Here is a 27,025-nt window from a genome sequence, read left to right on the forward strand (position 1 = left end):
AAGGTCACAGAACAAGAACCAACCACGAATTACTTCTTGTAAAATAGTCCATTGCTCTCAGTGTTAGAAGCTAGTCCAAAGGAAACAAGATAAAAAGATTTCAATTAACTAGTCTGGTTAACCAGGCTAACAATATTTACACATGGCAAAATATCCCAAAACACTTAACAAGGGTTTTATGAATTGATCAGTAGAGGGGTCAAGGGTTATGGGGCAAGGCAGGAAAATGGAGGTAAAGAATGTTCGATCAACCATGATCCTATTGAATGACAGAGCAGGCATAAGGGGCTAAATGACCCACTCCTGCTCCTATTTCTTATGATCTGATGGACTCAAACCTTTTGGCACCAGTCTACAGAGGAGGATATCTGGACAAATGTTCAGAAGCTTACACAAAGATTAAGATTTTAAGAAATATCAGAGGAGAGTGATGTTGCATGATGTTCTGGTTCAGCTTCAGGCAACTGGTAGAAATAGAAATGGTGACCAGGGAACAAAGTTTTTTTTAAGATTAGATTACAATCCCTACAGTGTGGAAACAGGCCATTTGGCCCAACAAGTCCACACCGACCCTCCAGAGAGTAAGCCACCCAGAGCCATTCCCCTACCTTGTTACCCTACATTTGCCCCTGACTAATGCACCTAACACTATGGGCAATTTAGCATGACCAATTCACCTAAACTGCACATCTTTGGCACTTTTCAAATATAACATATCTCATTGCACATCACAGGAGCGTAACCAAATGCAGTTCGACACTGAACCTTTTTCAACAATATCCTGTCCATGTATAAAAAGTTGTTATGGAAACAAACAATAGAGAATGATTTGCTCGATGGATGTCAGTGGAAGAAATGGGTTGTCTCATTTACCTCTTGATATGGAAAAGACGACATGTAGCAATGTTCGCGGTCTTCTAGCTATTGGCACATTTGTTTATCTGAATTGAACATTAGCTTAGTTATTTTTGGTTTCAGTTTTCTATTCTGATGAGTGCGCTGCCATTGTACAGATTCCACAAAGCGGCAACATGATTCAATAAAGTGAATTTAAATTTTTTGTACTCCGTATTTTAATTAGCGAGGATAAAAATCACTGTAACCATCTCGTGTCCACATCTCCCACACATTGTTCAATGACTATAGACTGTTGCCTCTTCCTGTACCGAACTTTGAAATATTCGGTCGTCTGAAGTAGATTGTTCTGCCATGAAGAGGGAATGTTATGGCAACACAGAAGGCACTTGGTAAGTGAGGGCATGGTGACCCGTTCAGAATAATGTGTGATTGTCAAGCATTCTTGATAATGAATTGGAGGGTTGAATGAATAATGCAGCAAGAGGACGAGTTCATCGTTGACTAAAGTTCAGTTGTTAAACACCAGTATGTTAAAATGTTTGGCCTGATCGTGGTACCAGGAGCAGTATGTCCAGGCATCTCTGTACCAACACAACCATCCGTTACCTGAACAGAACAGGTTGAGTGAGTCTTTCACACTTCCCACAAGCTTCAGAATGAAACCTGACATAAGTTTGTGACTCTGAGGCTTGAGCATAATCTAGGTTGACACTTAATACAGTAATGAAGGAGGTATTTATTCCATCTAAACCTCCCTGCTACCCCCAGAATATTCCTTAAAAACAAGCCAGAAATGATAATTTCCTGGAATTCATCAAATATGTCTGTTTTCAGGACTAGGTGTTTACTTCCCAGGTGACCAGGACTGGGAGTTTGATCTGAATGTACACTAGCATACTGTCTCCTAGTGGTAGTCCAGGGTATACCAAGCAGTGATGCTTGCTGTGGCACTACTGTGTGGAGTACAGAACAAGATGTGGACAATCATCTATGTCATGGCGGACTTATCTGTTGAGTGTAGAATGTGAAGCTATAGTCTACACAGGGGGAGAGGAGTTTATAAGAGAATGATATTTGACTGTCAGTACAGTTTTGGAAGTCATCGTGTTCCAGTTTGTTAACCTACTTGCTGTAAAATTAATTGGAATTCCATACAGCGGTGATAGTCCTTTATTATTAAGGATAAACTGCAACGTAACACCATTAGGCAACAGCTACATCATCCTGCTGAATACACAGGAAATCCCTCCAGTTCACAGTGAGGAATCTGTGGATGGTCGTAATGTGTGCTTTGATTATTACTAGTTAAAAGATTTCAACTGGCCATAGACAGGCTGGTGAAATAGGTGGACATATGGCAGAGGAAATTTAACAGGAGAATGACAATGAGGAATTATTGTAGGAAGAACAAGGAGAGACAATATAAATTTAGTATTAGTCCTATTTTTAAGCAAAGATCCTGGGAGAGAGAGATCTGGCAGTATATATGTGGCAGTATATATGCATAAATTATTAAAGTTTCCTGAAGAAGGGCTTATGCCCGAAACGTCGATTCTCCTGCTCCTTGGATGCTGCCTGACCTGCTGCGCTTTTCCAGCAACACATTTTTCAGCTCTAAATTATTAAAGTGACAATACAGGTTGGAAAAGTGGTGAAAATGTGGCATTTGAGGTCCTAGACTTCATGAACGGTGGTTTCTGGTACAAAAACAAGGAAGTTATGATAAAGTTGAACATATCACTGAACTGGCCTGTCCAATTTTGCCCACAATTTCGAAGGCCTTCACATCCCTCCTAAAGTGTACAGAAAAGTTATACTGCAACAGTTCAAGCAATGAGCGAATACATCAACCTGTTAATAGGTTGGAGATATTCAGATTCCTCTAATTAGAAATTAGAGGAATGAAGAAACTCTGATAGTATTAAAATTCATAAGGAGACCAGACAGAAATTTTCCCATTGGCAGAACGGTCTACAATCAGAGAACACAGGCTTTAGGAGATTATCAAAAGAAGCAATGGTGACAGGTGAGAAATTTCTTTCTTCTGAGTAAGCACTTATGAATGGGAATGAACTGCTGGAAAGCATAATGGAGCCAGATTTAACCGTAACTTTCAAAAGGGTATTAATTCAGTATTTTGAAGGGAAAGCATTTGTTAGGATGTGGGGAAAGGGCAGATGTGTGTGGAACTGGCTAAATTGTTCTCACAAAGAGCCAACATAGAGATCCTGTGCTAATGGCTACCTCTTGTACTGTAACCATTCAGTACTTGTATAAATGGAACATTGTTCAATCTCAGAAAAGAAAGTTCCACAGAGTTCATGTTGAATATGAGGTGGCGGTGCAACTGAGTGCAATGTTTCTAGTTTGCTCCTTTGACATGAGAGAGAGACAGACAGACAGAGAGAACTCAATCTCGTTGCTGCTTACCCTAACTTTAAACTGATGACATTTTGTGCACTAACTGTCCCTATTGCCCCACCACAAGGAATGGGAAGAAACAAACAGACTTACTAGAAACAGACATCCTCTGACAAAAGCCTGTTCTCTCACTCCGTCATAAGCAATGTGGATTGTGCCAGTGGAGTTCAGATTCATAGCACAAGATCAGGGAGATTTTCACTTGTGCTAGCTGACTGGTGGGAGACTAATGTAACTACCCTGTAAATGGGGCATGAGGATTGATCAAAAGTCATAAAGGAAGCTTGAGGGAAAAGAGGTGCAACATTTGCTTGTCAGGCCCTGGAATTTTTAAAAATTCCTTTTAACCTATTTTTTGCTTGTCAAGAGATGTTTCACACACCACTGGAGAAAGTGGGACTTGAACCCAAGCCACTCAGTCCAGGTAAAAGGACACTACCACTGCACCAGAATTGCCTGAGGCCTTGGGATGTTAAATAAGCAAGAGGTTAAGCAGGTCATTAGGATTAATTGATTAATTAATTAAGTAATCAATTGACTGGTTAGGTGTAAAGAAGGAATTGATGGGACTGGTGTGCTGAAGGGGCTGTAAGAATGAATAGTTAATAAACTCAATAACTGGAGAAAGATGCTTTGGTTTCTGCCTTGATTTGAAACTGAAATGGAGGGGTCAAGAGACTTGGGTTCAAGTCCCACCTGTTCCAGAGGTGTGCAATAACATCTCCAAAAAAGTTTGTTAGAAAAATAGGTTAAAGAACAACAAAAAAGGAAACTGAAATGGAGGACTTCAGTGTTTCCCATCCAGCACAGAAGTATTTATAAAGATTTAAGGTGATATTGAGGCTGGATCTGAGTATAAAGCACAGGACTGCACTGTTCTTCTACCAGGAGTTCCACTCATCTACTTATGAGAGAGATTGAAGTTCTGATCTGAGGGAAGGCACTGGAGTTGTAAGAGGAAAGCTCCTAATGTAATGTTAACTGCCTGCATTCCACAAGGAAGGCAGAGTTAAAATCGACCACTTCGAGATAGATTAAGAAAGTATTATAGGTCAGCAACGGTGACCACATGGATGATTCCTCTTATGCTGTGAAAGGTCCATTATAAATGATGGCATTGAGAAGTAATATTTTTATATCCCTGTGGGTGCTGAAGTGACACAGGTCTCACTTGCAAGGACACAAAGTTCAACATTAACATCTTGCACATTGTACTAAAGTTTACATTCCATATTCATGAAAGGGAGGAGACAAGTCTTGTGTCTGTTGTGGACCTTCATAGCCCTTCAGCTCTTTAACATAAAAAATTAAATAAAACTAAAATACCATGTACCAGTTAGAATACAGGAGGCCTGTGTGAAAAAAAAACTGAAGAACTAATATGTGATTTGATCTAAATTTTCTGATCTATGCTGGAATGGTTGAGCCTAATTCTAATCAGTCAGAAAACTGAACATATATCAGGTCATGTGCAGCAGGGTCTGCCTTCTGCTACAGAGTCAGAAGAATATACTCAGCGCAGGAATTCACCAAAGTGATTAACACAGAAGGCACACCTCTTTCACAGCTCTAGCTGCCATATGGTAGGCTTCAGTGGGCAGTGGCAATGTTATTGAATGGATGGGAGGGAGGGTGGAGTGGTACGGCTGGCACCAGCATGAGATAAGGGGATGAGATGAGTCAGATGGCAAGTGGGTGAAGTAGTTCAAGGGTTAGTTGGATGGTGGGGGATAGTGTGGTAACTGGGAGTCGCTAGAATGGATTGGGGTGGGGAGGCCAGGCTGGTACCTGGTTGGTGGTTGCTGGTGAGGCTGGGTCAGAGATGGGGGGAGGGCTTTGTGGAGAGAGTGTATTCAGATTGCTGGAAGTAGCCTGGTCAGATCGGTATTGGTGGTGGGAAGGTGTAGGTGGGTTAGTCGAGTCAGGTGATCAGGCTTAGCCAAGTTAGATTGTTGGCAGGGTGGCTAGTGAGGATAGTTGGGCCAGAGGCTTGTTGGGTGACTGGGCCAGAGGCTTGTTGGGTGACTGGGCCTAAGGAGTTGGTCAGGTTGATCAGAAGGGTTGTGTGACGGTGGGTGTAAGCCAGCTCAGGCCATGGCTTTGGTGGGGGTGAGGGGGGGGGGGGGGGGGGTTGGTGGCATTGTGCTTGATTGGGTTTCAGTTCTGCAGTTACACAGAAGCTAGACATTTTCCGAGCAAAAATCTAGGTAAGTATGTCAAACTTAACTCAAACTCGGAACTGAAAATTTTTGTCGGAGGGTCCTGGAGAGCAGGGGAAATGCCCATTGGGAGGTCAGACTTTCTGGGAAATTCCTTGGCAGCCCCCCCCACCATCTTGGGTTCTGTATCCAGTCTCCCACAGTTCAGAGGCCAGACAATTTGGGCTAATTATTACTCAGAGTAACTCACTGTACAATGTAGATGTAACCAAACTGTTAGGAACTGTCCTCACACTCATCCATGTCTTCATGGTCTCTCTGGTCTTTGTATTCTGTTCTATTCAGAAGGTGTCTTTAGCTCAGAAATTCCTACTCCTTGTAATAATAGTAATTCAACAACATAATAATAATTAACGTTGGCAAATTTGTCTGTGTTTGGCTTCTAATTGAATTTTTGTGGGAGATCTGATTCCTTTCTCCAGTTACAATGTTGAATGATTGAAGGTTTAGGATATTGACAGAGGAAGAAGAGCTCAAATTTCAAACTTTGCAGATCTGCCAAATTTGATTTTCTTGTGATTTCTGCACCTGAATCAAAATTGCTTGAAACTTCACCGTGGTTTTTTAAACCATGATTTGACTGTCTTATCTTTCAGTTGAACTATTGCATGACTTCACTCGGTGTTTACTTAACAGCAGTGTCTTAGCTGACACCTGTCCTAACGAACCCAATGTTAACAATGATAAGAGTTTGTATCGTTAAACTATATCCTGTTTAAACTTGACAAATACAATATCTCGTGCTTTTTGTGGTCTAAAGTCCCTGACCTAGTACATCCTCTGACATTCTGCGAGCAATGCCATAGGAAATTAGCTAACAAATTCAAAAATGTAGTATTGAGTGCTGAAGTTGGCTGTCTTTCACTCTCCAACTCCTGTTAAAGGGAAAGTTTGAGACGTTGAAAACTTCTGTACTGAATGCAGGTCCAATTCCAGCACATTGATCTTAGCTACAGTCTTGTGAGAGGGATCAGATGCAGGTAAACACTCACAAGTCTGCATGACTGCCCACGTGGAGTTTGCACATTCTCCCTGTGCCTGTGAAGGTTTCTGCCAGTGGTCCAAAGATGTGCAGGCTAGGTGGATCAGCTATGCGAAACTGTCCATGGAATCCAGGGATGTGCAAGTTGGGTGGATTGGCCATTGTAAATTGTCCATAGTGTCCAGTGTTACGCAGGCAGGGTGAATTAGACATGGTAAATGCAGGATCACTGGGATAGGGTAGGAGATGGGTATGGATGGTGCTGTTTGGAGGGTAGGTGCAGACTCGGTGGGCTAAATGGCCTCTTATCTGTACTATAGGGATTTTATGATGGATTAAGTTACAGTAACAGACAACATCTCTTTCAAGCTGCAGAATGCAGAGAGGGGTAACAAAATGAAACATAGCTTTCTCTTGTTCCTGTTGCAGCTTACAAGAGGCTTATGAATAAATCTTGTGTGGCAGTAGAGGAGCTGATTGAATGAGCCAGTCGACAAAGTCACTGCTTTATTGTGAGTGAGCCACGTGTTAGCGCACATTCCCCCCACAGTGTTCCTGCCGCAGTTCAGATCCACTCAGCACAGCTGTGGGATTGATGCCGTGGAGCACTTTCCCTGGGACAAAGGATTGCAATTAGAATGAGATCATACAATGGCTTTCATAATAACTGAGTGAAGCACTAGAGCCTCCGTTAGTACCAGGAGTCACGGGTGCAGTGGGAACAATAGAAACAGCATTTGGAGCGATGCAGCAACCCTACAATCCTGATGAAAAACAGATGAGCCTCACTGCGATGGTGAGAGGGAGGAATGTGTGGCTTGATGATTTCCAGAGTGGCGTGTTAAACCATCATCGCCCCCTTCCCCCACAGTAGGTGACTCAGAGCTAGCGATTACACCAGAGACTTATATTCACATCAGTGTTCAGTTATTTGAGGTAAGTAATGAAAACATGTTAGGGAGGAATATTTCCTCAACTGCCTTTGTACCCCACCTGGCACTGGCAATATAGATGTCTGGATGGAAGCAGGGATGAGATAATTCTATCCCAAATACAGATTGTCAACAAAGGAAACAGATGTTCAATACAGGCTCAATGCAGCCATGCATGGGATTCACACTTCCTAGCACAGGTACCAATCCTGAACTGACCAGTGACCTCATGGCTTGACTCAAAGATGGAAAGAGAAGCAACCTGAGTTCGTTATCCAGGAGGGAATGCCACGTCCCAAGATGTGACGTGAACTCTAGGATGTTAAAGGCCTGCACCCCAGACTGGAGGAACTTGGAGATGAACTCGGCTTAAATTGTGATCTACCTTGTCAATGGATTTTGTATAGCCGAGGGAGCTCGTAAAATGAAACAACGCACTCCAACAAGAAGAACCAATCAAACCAATCAAACGTTGAACAAACTTCTGTTTGAAAATTCATTGTTCGCACATTTTGAGACCCCAGGTAATTTTGGGTAAGAGCTCACTTCACAGACTGTTAGGGTGCAGAAGGCGGACACTCGAGCCATCATGTCTTTACTTGAATTGCAGTCTTACTGTTGTCAGTTTTGGTCAGATTGCAATGAGGTTGTACCAGGCTCACATTTTGGCTGTAAACCAGAGGGATTAAACTGAGATTTTCACCTCTCAAACTGAGTGTATATTTCTTGAGAAGTCACCTCCTTCTTCTTCTTCAGAACCATGTGATAGTAAATCCAATTTGTCTGATGAGTTTGATAATGTTAACCAGAAAAGGTCCATGTGAAGATTGGATTCAGTCAGTTGACTGGTAGGGAGTCATTGCGTATAATGAAGTAGGGACCTTCTCAGGCTCTTCGTAAATATCCCTCCAGTGGTGATGACTTTATAAATATGTAAAATAGCATTTTAAAAAAAAATTACGAATAGTAGCAAGAAACTGCACAACTTGATTAGGAAGCTCTGCCTGCGCATCACAGTGTGCTCGGTCGTTATTTCTCAATGGCTGAAAACACTGCATTTGTAAGTTTTGTTATGAACTGTTTTCCGATCGGCGTTGCCAGCAGTAATCTGTGAGTAGCTGATGATCATACCTGAGAAAATGCCTGTTTGCAGTCCAATCCCTCGAGAGAGGATTGTAACAAACTGTCCCGCAGTAATGGGCTGCACCCATGCAACTGAGAATTTGCAGATAAGGCTTTGCTAGAAAAGATGCTGGGAGGTTGTCCCCTTTAGGATAAGACTTTTGCCTGCCCTCAGCAACCTCCCGCCTTCCTCTTCTCGCCTTCTGCACCCATTGACTCGGATCTCATTAATTCAGTTCAGACAGGTTTTGTAGAGTCAAGGGGAAATGTATCAATGTAGGCGAAGGAACTGTAACACTGCAGCAATGGCTTGAGAGGAAAGCAACAATTCTTAAGGGAGCAGAAACTTTGAAAGATCAGAATGAGGTCACCCACTGAAGGCTTCAGTGAAGTGTTTGGTTCTGTCAGGAATAAAGAATGATCAGTACATGACACCTTCCAAGTGTTAGAAGAGCAGTCCACCTTTACTGCAGCTTCAGGGGTGTCTGTTGTCACAAGCATTGCCAAACCTGAACATAATTAGATAAACTCAGCAGCAGGATGCAATAGAATGAAGGATCGAAGTATTCAACTCCTTTATTTGCAACATCCGTGCACTGTTAGATTGGCCAAGCAAAGTAAGCATGTGTGCAACCTTGACTTTTCAGTTATTAGTCAGAGTGTAAAGTCTACGGAGATGTATGAAAATGGTGCAAAGCTGACAGCACGATTATTGTCTGCCACCATTCCCCATTCATTTTTGACAGCAGCTAGGGAAATAACTGGCAACTCTAGGAGACTCCAGGACAATACAGGAGGGTTGGCACCTCATAGATGCCTCGATCCACAATAAGCTGCAAGAAGCAATGGGGTTTAATCCAGACAGGGGGACTCATCAGTTCCTGCTGTGAGCACACAGGGAGTAGCAAGGAGCCAATAAGACTTTGAGTACTTGAGCAATGTTACGGGTAGAGGAATTAAAGCATAAACCATAAGTGTTTTATGCTTTAATTCCTGCTGATTATGGTCAGGATCGCTGAGGAAGTCTTTGTCCACAAAGCCTTTTAATTTTTACACAACAAGATCCCTCAAAACACCGAGAATAATGATCAGCTGGTTTTGGTTATATTAGCTGAGGGGTGAATATTGACCAGGTCGTTCAGAAGACCTCTCTGCTGTTCTTCGCAATAACTTGGTGTTGTGTGATTTTTAACTATTACCAGGGAAGTATCTTGTGGAGTGTAAGGTGACAATATCCAGCAAGGCCTGTGCAAATGTTGCATTCACTGAGAGTCTGCTTAACATTGTGGGGTCAAATGGATTAGTGTTTGAGCAGATGACAACAGTGCCAGTAATCAGCTCCAGTGCGAGTCCAGACTGCAGCACTGCATGCTCCCACTGCAGGCAGTCTGAGCGATTCTGCTGCCATCACAAACTATTCTGAGTGTCAGGGTGGTGTTGTCCAGCAAGACCCAGATCTATAACACAGTTTCTTTGAAATGCTGCAACATGCAGATCGCATTTGATCACGAAGATAATGTTGGATGTCTATTGGCCGAACCGGGTGAATTTCACCTGGTTAGTCCCGAGGATCATGGGTGATTCCATGATCCCTTTTTGCTGCTTGACTTGGAAAGATCTGCGGCTGGCAATGGCTGGTTTTCCATATTACTGCAGCACGGTCACGCAATTCTTCTTGCCACCTGGTGCTCACGCATGGTAGCTGTGGGAATCGGGTACAGACCTGGGGCTGCACCTTCAACCGAGATCTTGGGCTCATTTAAATCCCACCAGCCCAGCGATGGTTAGAGTCACTCTGAGGGATATACTCACAGGATCCCACTGTCTTCACTTTGAATATGCTGTTTTGACTGATAACGACAACCTCCATCTTGAAATTTGTACATTAGGGTCAGCTGACATCCTTGGGCCAAGTAAAGTAGAATGAAGTTCGGGAGAAGGCTGTTCATTGTCAAAATGTTTGGCATGTTGCATGGATGCCTCTGTGGCCATCATATCTTGACATAGACTTGAATGGCGACCCTTTGGCTCAGAGGTAGGGACACCGCCCATTAAAACCCTCAGGCTGTTTGTTGGAAGTTTGCAACTTCCTTTTTGTGAGATGATGAGGCTGAGGTGGGCTTCCCCGTTCCATCCTGTGAAACTCCCACAGAACTGCCTTCTCCACACTGAAGCTGAGTGCGGGGGCCAAGGACATCCTGAATGGCTGCAGGAGCTTCACACCAGATGGTTGGCCATGACCTGTTCTCAAGGATTCACAGTTCAGGTTCTTATGGGACTAAACGTCGAGTATCTAACTACCAGGAGGAGAACATCAGATTGAATTAAGCAAACCCCTCCTCCCCGGTAAATCCCCACCACTAGTTATTCAGTGAAAGTCTATCCCAAGGAAAAGTACACTTCATGCGAACGCAGAAAAAACGAATATCATATCAATGGTCTTAGTTCTGATGGGGCCAAATGTATTTACCAAATCCTGGTACAGACATGCCCATTCTGCAGAAAACCCAATGTTGTCTCAACATGTCATTCCAAGTTGCACTGGGAATAAAATTTCAGTCTTAATTTAACACCAGCCTACAGAATGCTGTACAGAATGGATGCTGAAATCAGCTGGGATTTAAGCAGTTCCTAACTCTTTAAAAAAAGCTAGAAAAATTGCAGTACCATTGAGAAGAGCTTAGTCTGATTCCAGGTTACCCATTACCCCGGTTTCACAATCACTTTCTCTCTGGCAGGAATCTTTATTGACTCTTGTTGATAACCCTGGTGCCTAACACTTAAATCCTCTTCCACAATCAATCCACCAGACCAAGCTACATTGTCACCAGACAGGGCGCTATCAGATTTAACAGTGCTTTGTCACAGGTCGGTAGAGCTGAGAAACACAAACACAATTTGCTGGAAAAAACTCAGCAAGTCTGACAGCATTTGTGCAGAGAAGGCACTGACCCTTCTTCAGAACTGCATTTGAATGGCCTTTTTGTTCCTTTGTGACTGCAGTTAATCATCCGGAACATGATATAATTATTTTATGGACCACATTACTACTGCACTTTCATGGGATGATTATCAGCAGTAAGATTAGTGAAACAGTATGCAACTATAATGCACATTTACTGGTCATAAACTAGGTATTAGATAGCCACAGAGAGAAAGTGAGGACTACAGATGCTGGAAAGCCAGAGCTGAAAGCGTGGCACTGGAAAAGCACAGCAGGTCAGGCAGTATCCAAGGGGCAGGAGAGTTGATGTTTCAGACATAAGCCCTTCATCAGGAATAGCCACAGTCTGGGCAGTAAGTATAAACCTTGCTGTACGTAAAGGGTTTACCATTTTGTTCCACTGAACCTGCAAGGGCTGTCTTCCATAAACACCTGATAAGAAGTGAAAGTTAAAGTTATACTGCAGTATGAGCTGTCATGAAGCATTAACTTAGTGGCAAGTAAACCGATAGGTAATCTGCTGTTAGCCTACAGATTGCTTCAAACAATTGTGTTAAGGTACAACAGATTATCTACATTATGTGAAAGGTGTTGAAAATTAAATACAATGATAATTTTTTTTGTACAGTTACAAAAGCTGTCTTCATTAAAGATGTAGCAAGTTGATGATGTTAACTAAGGTTACAGTAGGCTGTGACCATCTGGTGCAACATACTAGCTCTTGTCAGACTGATTGCTACCCGACCCAGTTTTTTTAGATTAGATTAGATTACATTACATTACAGTGTGGAAACAAGCCCTTCGGCCCAACAAGTCCACACCGACCTACCGAAGCGCAACCCACCCATACCCCTACATTTACCCCTTACCTAACACTACGGGCAATTTAGCATGGCCAATTCACTGACCTGTACATCTTTGGACTGTGGGAGGAAACCGGAGCACCCGGAGGAAACCCACGCAGACACAGGGAGAATGTGCAAACTCCACACAGTCAGTCGCCTGAGGCGGGAATTGAACCCGGGTCTCTGGCGCTGTGAGGCAGCAGTGCTAACCACTGTGCCGCCCAATCTAGTTCTTCTAGATTGTAGATGTTTTATGGTTGCCTTTTCTTTCTTGGGAATTACAAGATTATGAAAATATTTTTGTCTCTTGGACTCCACTCTAATCTCATGCCATCTGTCCAGGACTGCAGGTCAGAGCGTTTCCATCTCTTCAGCCAACTTTGCTTTCCACTATTCTTACTCCTGCTCCTTTTCCTTGTTCTGTTTATGAGCCTAGTTATTCCTTTCCCCTCTTTTTTGCTGCTATTAATGGTTTCACCATCTCTTTTTAAACCATCTGTTGAGATTTGAATGTTGGAAATAGGTTGTGTCCGACATGAAACACATTACATGGTAGGATTTGTGTAAACTGGCATATTCTTCAAAGGTAGGTGAGATTAAGGTTAGAAACTATCTTGTAAATGAGCAATAGAAGTACAAATTGTTTGTCACCTCAGTCTGACTGTATATGAATAAGCTGATCAATATTTGATTATGATCTAGCTTAATTCTGGCAGATGTCAACAACAAATGGAATAGTTGCTGACTGATTCTTGATCAGGGAGAAATGTGCGGAAGTTTTAATTTTTTAATGAATTTAACCTAGGGTGTGCACATTCTGGCTGGTCCAGTATTTGTTGCATACACATTACTGCTGTTGAGATGGTTGTGATGAGTTGTCTTCTTGAATGGCTGCAGTTTTTGCTGCGTGTATGCCCACCCATCAATGTTGGGGAGCTTCAGGATTTTGACCAAATGACTTGAAGGAATAGCAATATAATTCAGAGGCTGGGCGGTGTGTGACTTGTGGGTGTTGGGGAATTGGTGGGGAGTGGTGTTGGCAGGCAGTGTTGGACTGGCAGTGTGACTGCTGTGTGTGTCCTTCTCAGTAATATAGGAAGCTTTACGCGTTGCTGTTATGCATCCTGTGTATGGTGCACACCACCACATTGTGCTGCAGCAGTGAATGGGGTGTTATCAAGTGGGATGCTTTCTCATGGATGATGTTGACCTCTTTGAGTATTTTTGCACTCAACCAGGCAGATGGGAAGTATTTCAGACACTCTTGCCATGCATCTTGTACATGGTGGGCAGGTATTGGGGAGTGGTATTGGGGAGTCAGGAGGTGAATTACTCTCTTCATCTGATCTACTCTTGTGGCAGCAGATCTTTCTGGCGAGTCCAATTCAGTTTCTGGATCAATGGTAATCCTGTGGTGGTGTTAGTGGGGAATTCTGTGATTGTAATTGCCATTAAAGGGGTGATGATTAGATTAATGTTTATTCGAGACTTTTAAAAATTCAATAGTAGGATATGGGTGTTACTGGGTGGTCACCATTTATTAAACATTCCTTGAGAAGGTGTTGGTGAGCTACACTGTTGGACTCACAATGCCCTTAGGGAAAGAATTCCAGAATTTTGATCCAGCAACAGTGAATGGAATGGTAATGTATTTTCACCAGTATTAGTGAAAGAATAGTCACGTATTTCCAAGTCAGGATTGTGAGTGGTTCAGAGGGGAACTTGCGCGTGGTGTTCTCCCCATGTAACTGCTGCCCTTGTCCTTCTAGATAGAAGTGGTCATGAGTTTGAAAGATGCTGTCTGAGGCTTTTTGATGAGATGCCTGCTCCTAGTGTGACATGCATGTTTAGTCAGTCAGACGTTGCATAGAACTGGTTGAAGGTACACACTGTGCAGGTTGGTGAGGTGGTCACTTCTGAAGCAACTCTGTCAGTGCATGCAGTGCAAGCCTCAAATTTGAGTGATTCTTCATTGTAAGTGACTCATGTATCTGCAATAAATTCCTTGTGCCACTTTGGGGAGGAAGGTGCTAAAAACAACCAACTTGGATTTAGATTGTATCCTTTCGGAAATCTCAATGTGCTGTATGTTATTGAAGTATTTTTGAGGTGCTGTATCTACTATAATGTAGAAAACAAAGTAACCAATTCTGTTACAAGTACCAAAGGTAACAATATGATTGATGACCACATGCTCTATTCTAGTAATGCCAACTTCCTTGTTCTTTTAATGATACTGAGATAATTTGAGGTGAGATTGGACAGTACTTATTCAGTCACTCAGTACCGTGCTACTGCTCAGTTTTTTGAAACAATGCCTTTCTGTACCCATGACTTTTCGACTCCAAGGAAAAAGAATGCTTGTGACCAAGCAGTCCAGATGCAAACCTGGTGGATATTTGTACCACAGTATCGCTGGCAATACTTTCCAGCTTTTTAATGTAACTATTTAGAGGATGTAGAAGTGACTATTATCACAGAAATTACGACATGGTTAAAGGTCATTCAACCCAACTTGTCTCTGTTTGAGTTGGTGTGTGTACTATCCTGTAAACAGCAGAATCTTCCCAGTGGAGATTAAATATCCATCTAATTTCCTTCAGTTTTACAGTAACTGCAAACTGCACTGTCTGATCTGTGTGCTCATTCCCACGTATACTGTGTTAAAATTCACAAGTGTGCACATCGTGGACTGGGTAAGTAATAGGAAATTGGCAAACTGTACAAAAGTTTAGCAGTCAGGTGGATGCCTTTTTATCATTGGGGGCATCAAAGTAAAAGGAGCAGCAACACTAAGGTGATATTAATTTTTTTCTTGAGGTGAGACTTTGAGGATGGAAGCATTTTTCACTCTATATTCCTGCACTTTGTAGCATTTCTGAATATTTATTGTTTGACTGACTGCAGAAATATTCTGAATCACAACATTTATGTTTGTCTAGTTAATTGATTTCTTTGCCTGTAAAAGGGAGAAAAATATACATTTTCTAACAAATATCACTGCATGGTACTTGCATAGAAACAAAGAGAGCAAGAGTAAACCATTCAGCCCTTTTGAGCCTGCTCCACCATTCAATATGGTCATCCAACTCAATCCCGTGTTCCTACTTTTTTCCTATACCTTTGAACCTATTGGCCCTAAGATCAATATCTAATTCCTTGGAAATATTGAATGATTTGCTCTCAGTTGCTTTCTGTGGCAAAGACTTCTGCAACCCAAAGGCTGTAGAGGTCTTTAGTCAATAACGCGAGCAGAGCTGAGGGGTGCCACAGGCAAGAGTCTTCGCTTGGAGGGATGTGTCACTTAATAAAGCCACTCTGGGATTCGTGATCTATGGAATTCTAGAGGTCATAGGGGACGTGAATTTGAAAACCAGACTCTGACACTATATTCCTGCACTTTGGAGCATTTCACCGTATCATGTGATGGTAAGGTGGTGGGCAAATTATTGGAGAGGATTCTGAGAAACAGGATTTGTGATTACTTGGAAAAGCATAGTTTGATTAGAGGTAGTAAGCATGGCTTTGTGAGGGGCAGGTCATGCCTCAAGCCTTATATAATTATTTGAGGATGTGACAAAGCACCTTGATGAAGGTCGAGCAGTGGGTGTGGTGCAAATGGATTTTAGCAACGTATTTGATAAGGTTCTGTGTGGTAGGCTCATTCAGAAAGTAAGTAGACATGGGGTGCAGGGAAATGTAGCTGTCTGGATACAGAGTTGGTTGGCCCATAGACGACGGAGGGTGATAGTAGATGGAAGATATTCAGCCTGGAGCTCAGTGATTTGCAGGCATCTGTTCTAGGACTTCTGCTCTTTGTGACTTTTTTTAAATGACTTGGATGAGGAAGTGGAAGGGTGGGTCAGTGAGTTTGCTGATGACACAGAAGTTGGTGTAGTTGTGGATAGTGTGGAGGGCCGTTGTAGGTTGCAATGGGACATTGACAGAATGCACAACTAGGCTGAGAAGTGGCAGATGGAGTTCAATCTGGAAAAGTGTGATGTGATTCATTTTGGAAGGTTGAATTTGAACGCAGAATACAGGGTTAAAGGCAGGATTCTTGGCAGTGTGGAGGAACAGAAGGATCTTTGGGTCAACGTCTGTAGATCCATCCAAGTTTTCACCATCATTGAGAGGGTTGTTAAGAAGGCATCTGGTGTGTTGGCTTTCATTTGCGGGGGATTGAGTTTAAGAGCTGCAAGGTTATGCTTCAGTTAAACCACTCTTGGAATATTGTGTTCAGTTCTGGTCGTCTCATTATAGGAAAGATGTGGAAGCTTTCCCAGGATGCTGCCTGGACTGGAGGGCATCTCTTATTAAGAAGGGTTGAAGGAGCTGGGCCTTTTTTCATTGGAGTAAAGAAGGATGAGAGGTGACTTGACAGAGGTGTACAAGATGATGAGAGGCGTAGATAGAGTGGATAGCCAGAGACATTTTCCTAGGGTGGAAATGGCTATCTTGAGGGGGGCATAATTTTAAGGTGATTGGAGAAATGTTTAGAGGAGATGTCAGAGGTAAGTTCTATACAGAGAGTGGTGGGGCTGTGGAATGAACTGCCAGTGGTCAGATACATTATGTACATTTAAATGACTCTTAGATAGGCACATGGAGGATAGTAAAATGTAGGGCACGTGGGTTAGTTTGGTGTAGGTAAAGTAGGATAAAAGGTCAGCACAACATTGACGGCTGCAGGGCCTGTACTGTGCTGTGCTGTTCTATGATTGATTCTGTGGGTTTCTCGATTTTTCGCCCTCACTGGGTGGAATTCAAGGGCGGATCTTGGCTTGAAAGAGTTGCTGTAACTTACTGCCAATAGAACATGACCTGCACCACTTGTCTGCATCACCCAGGCTAGATGCTTCACCCAAGCAGGAGGTATCACAACATAGCTTTGAATTGCTCTCCCACAGGCAATATTTTGAAAAGCTCTTTTATTTCAGATGTTCTCCTGTATTGAACTGCCTTAGAGCTACAGGGCAAGGATTTCGTTTTTTTGTTGTTGTTGGTGTTCAGTGATAGACAATTATATAATCCAGCCGTGACTGAACTGCTGTCTGAATGGGAGGGGAAAGGTAACCATCTTTCTGACTGACCTGGAATTTGACTGTACACATGAAAACTAATTGTGTGAAGCCCCTTTATGTGATCCAGTTGATGGACCAGATCTATATCTGTTACCAAACAGCTTATTGAATCAGGAGGAAAAAGTGAGGACTGCAGATGCTGGCGATCAGAGCTGAAAATGTGTTGCTGGAAAAGCGCAGCAGGTCAGGCAGCATCCAAGGAGCAGGAGAATCGACATTTCGGGCATGAGCCCTGAAGAAGGGCTTGTGCCCGACACGTCGATTCTCCTGCTCCTTGGATGCTGCCTGACCTGCTGCGCTTTTCCAGCAACACATTTTCAGCTTATTGAATCAGAGCTTGTGACCTTGTTCATAATGTGTTTTGTAAAGTCTGATCTGAGACCAGTTCAATTGATGAATTGTAGGATTACTTCCATAGGAAGCACATGTAAATATGGTACTAACTCAACAAAAGACATTTCATTTGGCCTTATTTGGATGCCGATAAGGTATATAAAGATAAATAAAAGCTGTATCACCTACCTGGGACCTGCTGCCATTTCTTGTGGACAAGATGTTAGCAATGACTCTGGAAGCACATTACTATTTGCGGGAGCTTTCTGTGTAACCTGAGTGCTGTTCTTTCTACATTATCACAATGATCACACTTCAGTGATCTTTTATAATCTTTGAAGCACTTTGAAAGGTCTAAGGTTGTGAAAGGTACTATGGAAATGAAATTCCACCTTTTTTTGGATGGTTGTATCAGTGTTTTAGACAGTGACAACTCGATTTTCAACCTGAGAGTTACATTGTCATAAAAACAGAACACCGGCTTCTATTTTCTCTCTGTCCTCACGGCTCCTCCAATGCCTTTGATCACCCAACACCCAGCTCCGACTGACCTCTCTTCCTCCTCCACAAAACACTGCGAAGATGAAATTACCTCTTGGACTTGTGATCGAGACTGTGTTGACTTCTGAAGTACCTCTGTATTTAGCTGCTCAAGGTGTAAACCTTACAAGGTGACAGCCTATAGTGGAGCCAAGTGCAACGCCTTTTCAAACAAAATTGACATATTACTGCATTTCCAATGTATTTCCCAAAGTGCTTGCTAGACAGTTTTCAAGTCCAACGATTGTTGTTTCATCAGCAAACACAACAGTTATTTTTCTGCACAGCAAGATCATGCAACAGGCATGAGGATATGTAGCCAATCTGTCGTTAATGGGTGTTGTGCAAGGGGACAGTTAACTGGAATGAACATGCTGTTGTGCTTGGAGAACCATGGAATATTGAAAAGTCTGACAGGCTCCTTTTAGTATTTCATTTGTTGGTAGCACCATGCAGTAGGATCTGGTCAGTCACTCACTGAGTGTTGGCATCATTTCTGTGCTGAAGACTGAGATTGGGCTTGACCTCACAATCCCGTTACTCTGAGATGGCATTGTTACCTTGTGGACCCTTCAGCCAACAGGAGCACAGCTCAGAGCAAGTTACTCCATTTGCCTGGACAGTGAACACAAGCAAGAGATGAACCAAATGAACAATTGAGAATCGTAGGAAATTATTCCTGATGTATCATTTTCTACAATGGTTTAATGCCCCAGTGACTATTGTTTAAAAATCTTTGATTCTGCCTGCAAGAGCAAATGATTAGGTGCCTGACAATTATGAGATATTGGTGATTTTCTCAATATTCAGTCACAGTTTTTACATGTTGTGGAGGTGCCGGTGTTGGCCAGGAGTGGACAGAGTCAGAAGTCGCACGACACCAGGTTATGATCCAATAGGTTTTGTTTGAAATCACAAGCTTTCAGAGCACTGCTCCTTTGTCACCTGATGAAGGAGCAATGCTCCAAAGGCTTGTGATTTCAAATGAACCTGTTGATCAATAACCTGGTGTTGTGTGATTTCTGACACTTCTCAACAGGATGGACCAGACCCTACTTTTGACTAATTGGAATAGTTAGGATTTATTATTGACTTTGAGGGTGTGATTGTTCTTTACAAAAACGCATCAAAACCACTTCAGAGCGCATCCAATGCAATGTACTTTATGAACGTTCAACTGGACCCTTTATGGTATCCATTGTTTATGCAATTAGAGTTTAAAAGGTGGGCTTTGCATGACTTCATGGATTAACTTCTATCTTACTGGGTCTTTATTGGAATGGACAGCATGAATTGTGACCTCCTGAGGTAAACATGAGGAGTTTGATATTCAGAATTTGAAATCCTGTTCTAAGTTGTGAGAATTTAAAACCTCTGGCATGCTTATGGCCGCATTTTGTTTTTATTCTTCAGGTTTTGAATATCTTTTCATTGCATCCGATCAGACTAGTTTCCTCCTGAAACAATTATCCTTTTAGGCAGCAATATTTCTTTAAATAGGCAGAAAGTCTGGGGTGAAAGGAGTAATAGCAAAGCAGGAAAAGGGAATGATACAGCACTAAGCACTTAACAAAGCATCATTTGGTATGTTTGAGTGCTTCTTGGTCTTCATTCAAGTGGCCTTTTAGTTATATCTTGAAAGGAATACCAAGCACAAGCTTTGGCTGGGTGACCAATTGGAACAGTCTCAAACATGAAGCTGTTGCCTCCAACTGGCATCCCATACAATAATCAAAAGAACCAATCTCCCATCTGAGCCCAAACTTAGCAGGTCACATTTTGAACTGCAGAATACCACTTCCCATCGCAGGAGCCAATTGGCATCTGCTCAAACTTTGGTCTAATGAAAAGTATGCTGCATCCCTGCTACATGAGGAACACCAGGTTATGGGAAGGGCAAATGGAGAATTCTATTCATTAGCTCGCCATAAATGCGAGTACAAAATCAGCTTCATCCTTCAGGAGAGGATTTTTAAAATTGGCAAACCTCTTTGAGTGGCCAAGATCTGCATTGAATAATAGCTTATAGAATCAGACAGCACAGAAACAGACCCTTTGGTCCAACTCATCCATGCTGACCAGGTTTCCCAAACTAAACTAGTTCTGTTTGCCTGCATTTTGCCTCTAAATCCTGCCTAAACGTGTACCTATCCAAATGCCTTTTAAATGTTCTAACTGTATCTGGATCTACCACTTCCTCTGGTAGTTTACCCCACATATGAACAACCCTTTGTGTGAAAAAGGAGCTTAAAAAATGAATAATAAGCCATGAAGTACGGGATAGTCGAATGCAAGCTTGTTGTTTTAAAACCTGTAGAAGGAAACCGGTGGGATGATGAGATCCATTGGCTAGATATTTGAGGTAAGAATGGACTGTTGGGTATAGAGCAGTGAGTGTTGTTTACACTAAAGCGGAAGAGAAAAAGTGCATTTAAAAAGAAACTTGTGGAAAAATTATAATTGGGGTGAATCACAATGTGACATGGGCTCAGATGGATGATCAATTTAGGTTGTTGAACACCAGGGTGGGAATGTTCTGCTTCGGTTTTCCCAACTGTTAAAATAGATATGAGAAGATCCTGACCTCAACATCGACTAGGTGCACTAAGTCATTCAAAGTCAAGAAGGATAAAACATTTGTCCATAAACGTTAAGCAGAAGTAATCAGACTCTTTGAATCATATGCTGCCCTTGCTGAATTAGTATTATCCATACCTTTATACAATTTCAAGTGTCATTATGCAGAGCATTCATAGTCATTTTCATGAAATATCTCATTTTGTTAAATGAAACCTGCATACAAAATAAAAGGGGGAACACCACATGAACTGGAGTGCAGTGAGTTGACGGTTGAAGGTACATGGGGAAATAAGAGCAGGAGACAACCATATAGTCTGTCAGAATTGCTCCACCATTCAACATGATCATGGCTAATTTTGGATTTCGCCTCCATTTTCCTGTCTGCTGCTGTATCCCTTGATTTGCAGAGAGCCTAAAGATTTGTCCAACTCTGTCTTAAATATGTTCAATGGTAGAGCATCGACATCTCTTTGCAGTCAAGGATTACGAAGAATCACAGTGTAGTGATTGTAATGAGGTCAGCCAGGTTGACCTCATAGGATATGAGTTCCCTGATAAGGCCTGTTAATCTGACTGATGTAAACAGGAGTGTCAGAGGTTGTATTCACTCTGAGGGAGCTGGATCAATGTCAAGGACTTTCCACATATAAATAAAGGGTCACTTGGTGATGGGATACTGGCCTCTGTGGAGTTATTTCAGTAACCTTTGAGTGAAGAAATTTGTCTTCATCTCAGTCCTAAATTATCAGTTACTTATCCTAAAACTATGCTCACTTGTTTCACCTGGCTGGGGAATTTAAAATAATGACTCATCTATACCCTGTTTACACCCTTCAGAAACATGTCTATTTCAGTGAGATCACCTCTCCTCCTTCTAAAATCAAGGAAGATAGGCCCATCATATTCCACCTTTCATTGTAGAACAACCACCTCATCCCAGAGACCAATCTAGTGACTCTTTACTGTAGTATCTCCGAAACAAGTATATCCTTCCTCAAATATGGAGATCAGTCCTGCTCAGAGTACTTCAGATGTGGTTTCACCAAAGCCCTATCCATTCCCCTTGTAATAGAGGCCCGTTAACTTTCCTAATTGTATGGGTACATCCTCAAGAATCTTGAATATATTTGTCAAATGGGATTCCCTTTTGTAAGACCATGTTGATTTGTTTTTCCAAGTGAATTATTCAGACTTCTTTAGTGATAGATTCTAGTACTCTCCTGATGACTAATGCCAGGCTAACTGGCTTGTTGTTCCCTTTCTTCTCCCTCCCTCCTTTCTTGAATAGTGGCATTACAATTGCTAACTTGCAACCCCTGGGCTATTCAAGAATCTAGAGAGTTTTGGAAAACCCAGTATAGTGCATCCACTATCTCCGCAGCTTTCTCTGTTTGAATCCTTGAATGTGGGCTTTCAGCTCCTGCAGACTTGTCCACTTTCAGTCGCCATGATCTTATCCAAGTGTTGATGTGAATGATATCTGTATTCCAGGAGTAATTGTGTATGGAGGATGGTGGCTGCAGCTTTGTTGAGGAAGATCATAGCTCTGGTTAAGCAGTGCTGAGGGGATGCAAGTGTTCTACTTTGGAACACCTGATGAAAAAACAACAGATTTTGGAAGTATTTGAATGAAACAATATGATAACCATAATGAGAAATTAGGATATACAGTGGAATGAAGTGTACAGTAGTATACAGAGCATGGATAACGCAAAGGGTTTCCCTCAGAGGCTAGTTAAGGTTGGTAATTTTTGTGGAGGTTCTGTCACGATACTAGTAGAGGAGTTTAAGTTCAATCATGTGGCTTTGTATATTGTGATCTTGCTGATGTGAGATCCCAGGTAAATATGTTGAAGGAAGATTGAAAGAAGCAGATGTTAGGATAAATGATAAAAAGCCAGAAGTGATATGAAACCCTTGATTGCTCTAAAACCTTTCAAATCGAACACTACCTGATTTATTTGCAGTGTTGACAAATTTGCAGTTCGATAAGGTACTTGGTTTAGGCTTCAGCTGTTGCAAAGCAAGAGTAAGTTTGAACTAGAATTAATATTGACGAAGGCATTAATTGTTCGTTAAAGAAGGTGAGGTCCAAATAATGAGAGGACCGGGAACTTAAAACTGAATTTGTATAAAACCAACATTGAGAAGCATTTAATTAAAGAGGACACAATATTTACAGGAAGGGAAGAATGTATGTTTACCTTAGAATATTTCTCAGAAACATCCCATTTCAATTATCTTGTACTTATGGAAGTGGATGTTTTGTACATTTTCTACCCAACAACAATGTGAGTAAGAAGCTAATCTACTTTTCAGTTCCCCTTGTGGGAGAGTCTAGGACCATAGGGCATAATCTCAGAATAAGGAGTCACACAATTAATACAGTGAAGAGGAGGAATTTCTTCAGAGAATCTGGAATTCTTTATTGCAGAAGGCTATTGAGACTGAATCATTAACTATATTCAAGACTGAGATAGGGTTAGAGTTAGGATTAGGCAGCATTTTAATTAGTAAGGGAATCATGGGTTATAGGGAAAAGGCAAGAATGTGGAATTGAGGGTTATCAGATCGGCCATGACCTTGTTGAATAGCAGAGCAGACTTGATGGGCTGAATGGCCTACTTCTATGTCTTTTGGTTTTATAAGAAGCAAATTGAACCCAGTTTTAACGTCTGAAAGAGCAGCCCTTGCAACACTGCTGCCCTCCTTCTGTTCTGCACCAATATGGCAGCCTAAGTGATATGCTCAGGTCTTTGGAGTGGGGTTTGAGTTTATCACATTCGAACCTGGAAGGGAGAGTACGATCAATTGAGCTGTGCCTATGGAAAGATTTATAGGTGACACATTTCTGACAGAACCTTGATATTAAGAAAACAGATAAAATTCAGTAACTGAGTGATAGATTGCAGCGTCATTGCTCCAATAAAAAAAGAATTGCAACTTCAACATAACCAGCATCTGCTGCTCATAGGAACCAGGTTAAAATCAGAAACTGCCTCGAAAGTCAATGCATTAATATATACCTCTGTGGATAATGTGTGACATACTGTGTAATTTTAGTGGGCGGCACGGTGGCACAGTGGTTAGCACTGCTACCTCACAGCGCCAGAGACCCGGGTTCAATTCCCGCCTCAGGCGACTGACTGTGTGGAGTTTACACGTTCTCCCCGTGTCTGCGTGGGTTTCCTCCGGGTGCTCCGGTTTCCTCCCACAGTCCAAAGATGTGCAGGTCAGGTGAATTGGCCATACTAAGTTGCCCATAGCGTTAGGTAAAGGGTAAATGGGTGGGTTGCGCTTCGGCAGATTGGTGTGGTCTTGTTGGGCCGAAGGGCCTGTTTCCACACTGTAATCTAATCTACACCTAACAATATAAATGAATGGGAAAAAAATATGTCAGTGCAATATATTTTGAATGGACAGAAATGGTGCATGTATAGCATTGCTGATAAGGAAGTGTTGAATGTTTACTTGAAGAATAGGTTCGCCTTTGACTGAGGGAAGTTTTGAGTCATTGCAGCTGTAAGTATGTTCAGCAAATTGGCAAAAAATGGTTGACATGAGGACGGTCAGAAAGAATTGATATTGAATCATTGGAAGATACAAGGAATCAGGAAGGTTTTATCAGCACTGAATTCATACAGAAGGATAGTGGCAACCTTTCAAAAGAAACAGATGAATCCAGCCTGCCTTAGAATCAAGCACATTAAACAGGAAACAAAGAAACATCTTTCAATATTTATTAATGAGTCTGAGGTGACAAAAATTTGAAGGTTGCAGGCAAAGTGGCGAATCAAGGAACAAAATAAGAAAGGAAATATTTACTCTCCAGAGTTGTACAGTCCAATAGAAATTTCTGACTAGTTGCCAATTGTGGACACAGTGAGACTGTTTTAGACACAGATACTGATGCTAGGAGAAACCCTTTACATGCACACAATGCAGGTAAATATACTTCTTCTGTATATATTTATTTAATGAACATTTACCTCCAGTCAGTAACTAAGGAAGTGAATCATTCCTGCAACAATGGAAAAGCATTGGATGCTCATCTTTTTGTCTTGCCATTTTACCAAAGGTTAACATTTACATGCATACTTTGTGTGAAAATGAATATTGTCACATGTCCAAAAATGGTGTCTACTACCCATTTTCTAATTTAGTAATCAAAAACAGTTTCCCTCAAATGGATTTCCATGTGGCTAGTGGACAGTACTAATCTCGAGGAAGTTTAATATTGAAAACTTGGAATTACATAGTAAAATTAATGAGATTAAAAACAGATGTCAGGCAAAAGCACAGATCTTTCAAAAATGCTTCAGGAGGTCAGATAGAAGATGCTCGAAAATGACCCAGGATCTATACAATACATTGAGAAAACTAAATTGAAAGGCATTTTCAGAGAATAAAGAAAGGTTACTTGTACACGCTTTTAGTAAATGTTGGAATTATGTGTGTGTTCATATTGGCAACATTAGAGTAGTTCTAGTAATAGGACTAGCAATCTGGACTTTGAACTACGTTAGTCATTTCCCCTTAACACTGTGTTGTACTTTCCCAGGATTATTCATGAAGATGGATTTTCTGGTGACGATGTGAAGCAGTACAAGCCTGTGGTGTACAGCAACACCATTCAGTCCCTGGCTGCCATTGTCCGTGCTATGGATACCTTGGGCATTGAGTACGGTGACAAGGAGCGAAAGGTAAGGTGTCAAAAATCCGCATAACAATGTATGGATGAAGCAACCTGCAAAGGCAAGAAATCTTAATAAAATGATCCAAATAGAACCAGGACAACATCAGCATTAAGCTGTAAAACTGGGTTGTGTGTAATGTATGTTGGCACATAAAAATGGGCATTATTGAAATTTACAAAGTTCTTGTTCAAGACAGCATTTGGGTATTGGAATCTACTTTTCAAGGAATCTGCCGACAATAAAAGATCCTGTGGTATTAGGGGAATCTCAAATGTGATATAAATTTGAATGTAGATTGGGCTTGTCCCTGTTTGATACGTTTACTGTTTTCACCAAACAGCCCCATTCTGTGGGATAAGTTTAGAATTTAAATGGAATGAACACGATTTAACTTCCTATCTGCCCGAACTAACTTCTTGTTACAATAGCCATCAATGATGCTAATCGACAAATCAACTTGAAAAGTGCCTAACCAAATTGATGTGTTACATTTCAGCAAAGTTATGTTTTGCTTCATGGCACTGGTGGTCCGTTCAATTTAAAATAGTGAGTTTACTGTGTTGGTTGTGTCTTGACTGTTACTGGGTAAAAAACAATGACTGCAGATCCTGGAAACCAGATTCTGAATTAGTGGTGCTGGAAGAGCACAGTAGTTCAGGCAGCATCCGAGGAGCAGTAAAATCGACGTTTCGGGCAAAAGCCCTTCATCAGGAATACAGACAGAGAGCCTGAAGGGTGGAGAGATAAGTGAGAGGAGGGTGGGGGTGGGGAGAAAGTAGCATAGAGTACAATAGGTGAGTGGGGGAGGGGATGAAGGTGATAGGTCTGGGGGGAAGGGGGAAGTGGATAGGTGGAAAAGAAGATAGGCAGGTAGGACAAGTCATGGGGACAGTGCTGAGCTGGAAGTTTGGAACTAGGGTGAGGTGGGGGAAGGGGAAATGAGGAAACTGTTGAAGTCCACATTGATGCCCTGGGGTTGAAATGTTCCGAGGCGACAGATGAGGCGTTCTTCCTCCAGGTGTCTGGTGGTGAGAAAGCGGCGGTGAAGGAGGCTCAGGACCTCCATGTCCTCGGCAGAGTGGGAGGGGGAGTTGAAATGTTGGGCCACAGGGTGGTGTGGTTGATTGGTGCGGGTGTCCCAGAGATGTTCCCTAAAGCGCTCTGCTAGGAGGCGTCCAGTCTCCCCAATGTAGAGGAGACCGCATCGGGAGCAACGGATACAATAAATGATATTGGTGGATGTGCAGGTAAAACTTTGATGGATATGGAAGGCTCCTTTAGGGCTTGGATGGAGGTGAGGGAGGAGGTGTGGGCGCAGGTTTTGCAATTTCTGCGGTGGCAGGGGAAGGTGCTAGGATGGGAGGGTGGGTTGAAGGCGGGGTGTGGACCTGACCAGGTAGTCACGGAGGGAACGGTCTTTGTGGAAGGCGGAAAGGGGTGGGGAGGGAAACATATCCCTGGTGGTGGG

The 27,025-nt window shown here is 42.2% G+C and overlaps 1 protein-coding gene across 2 annotated transcripts in view; it reads left to right on the forward strand.

The window, feature by feature from the left end:
- Positions 1-27,025, forward strand: part of gnao1a (guanine nucleotide binding protein (G protein), alpha activating activity polypeptide O, a) — a 232,916-nt gene that overhangs the window by 52,992 nt on the left and 152,899 nt on the right. For both annotated transcript variants that reach the window (XM_043707217.2, XM_043707218.2), the window contains exon 3: positions 25,422-25,563. In XM_043707217.2, the coding sequence (XP_043563152.1) occupies positions 25,422-25,563 (142 nt within the window). The remainder of the gene's footprint in view (positions 1-25,421; positions 25,564-27,025) is intronic.

This window comes from Chiloscyllium plagiosum, unplaced genomic scaffold (genome assembly GCF_037043375.1).
Source record: "Chiloscyllium plagiosum isolate Xiang-an unplaced genomic scaffold, Cpla_swu_hap1 HiC_scaffold_17, whole genome shotgun sequence".
In the NCBI taxonomy this organism is placed as follows: Eukaryota; Metazoa; Chordata; class Chondrichthyes; order Orectolobiformes; family Hemiscylliidae; genus Chiloscyllium; species Chiloscyllium plagiosum.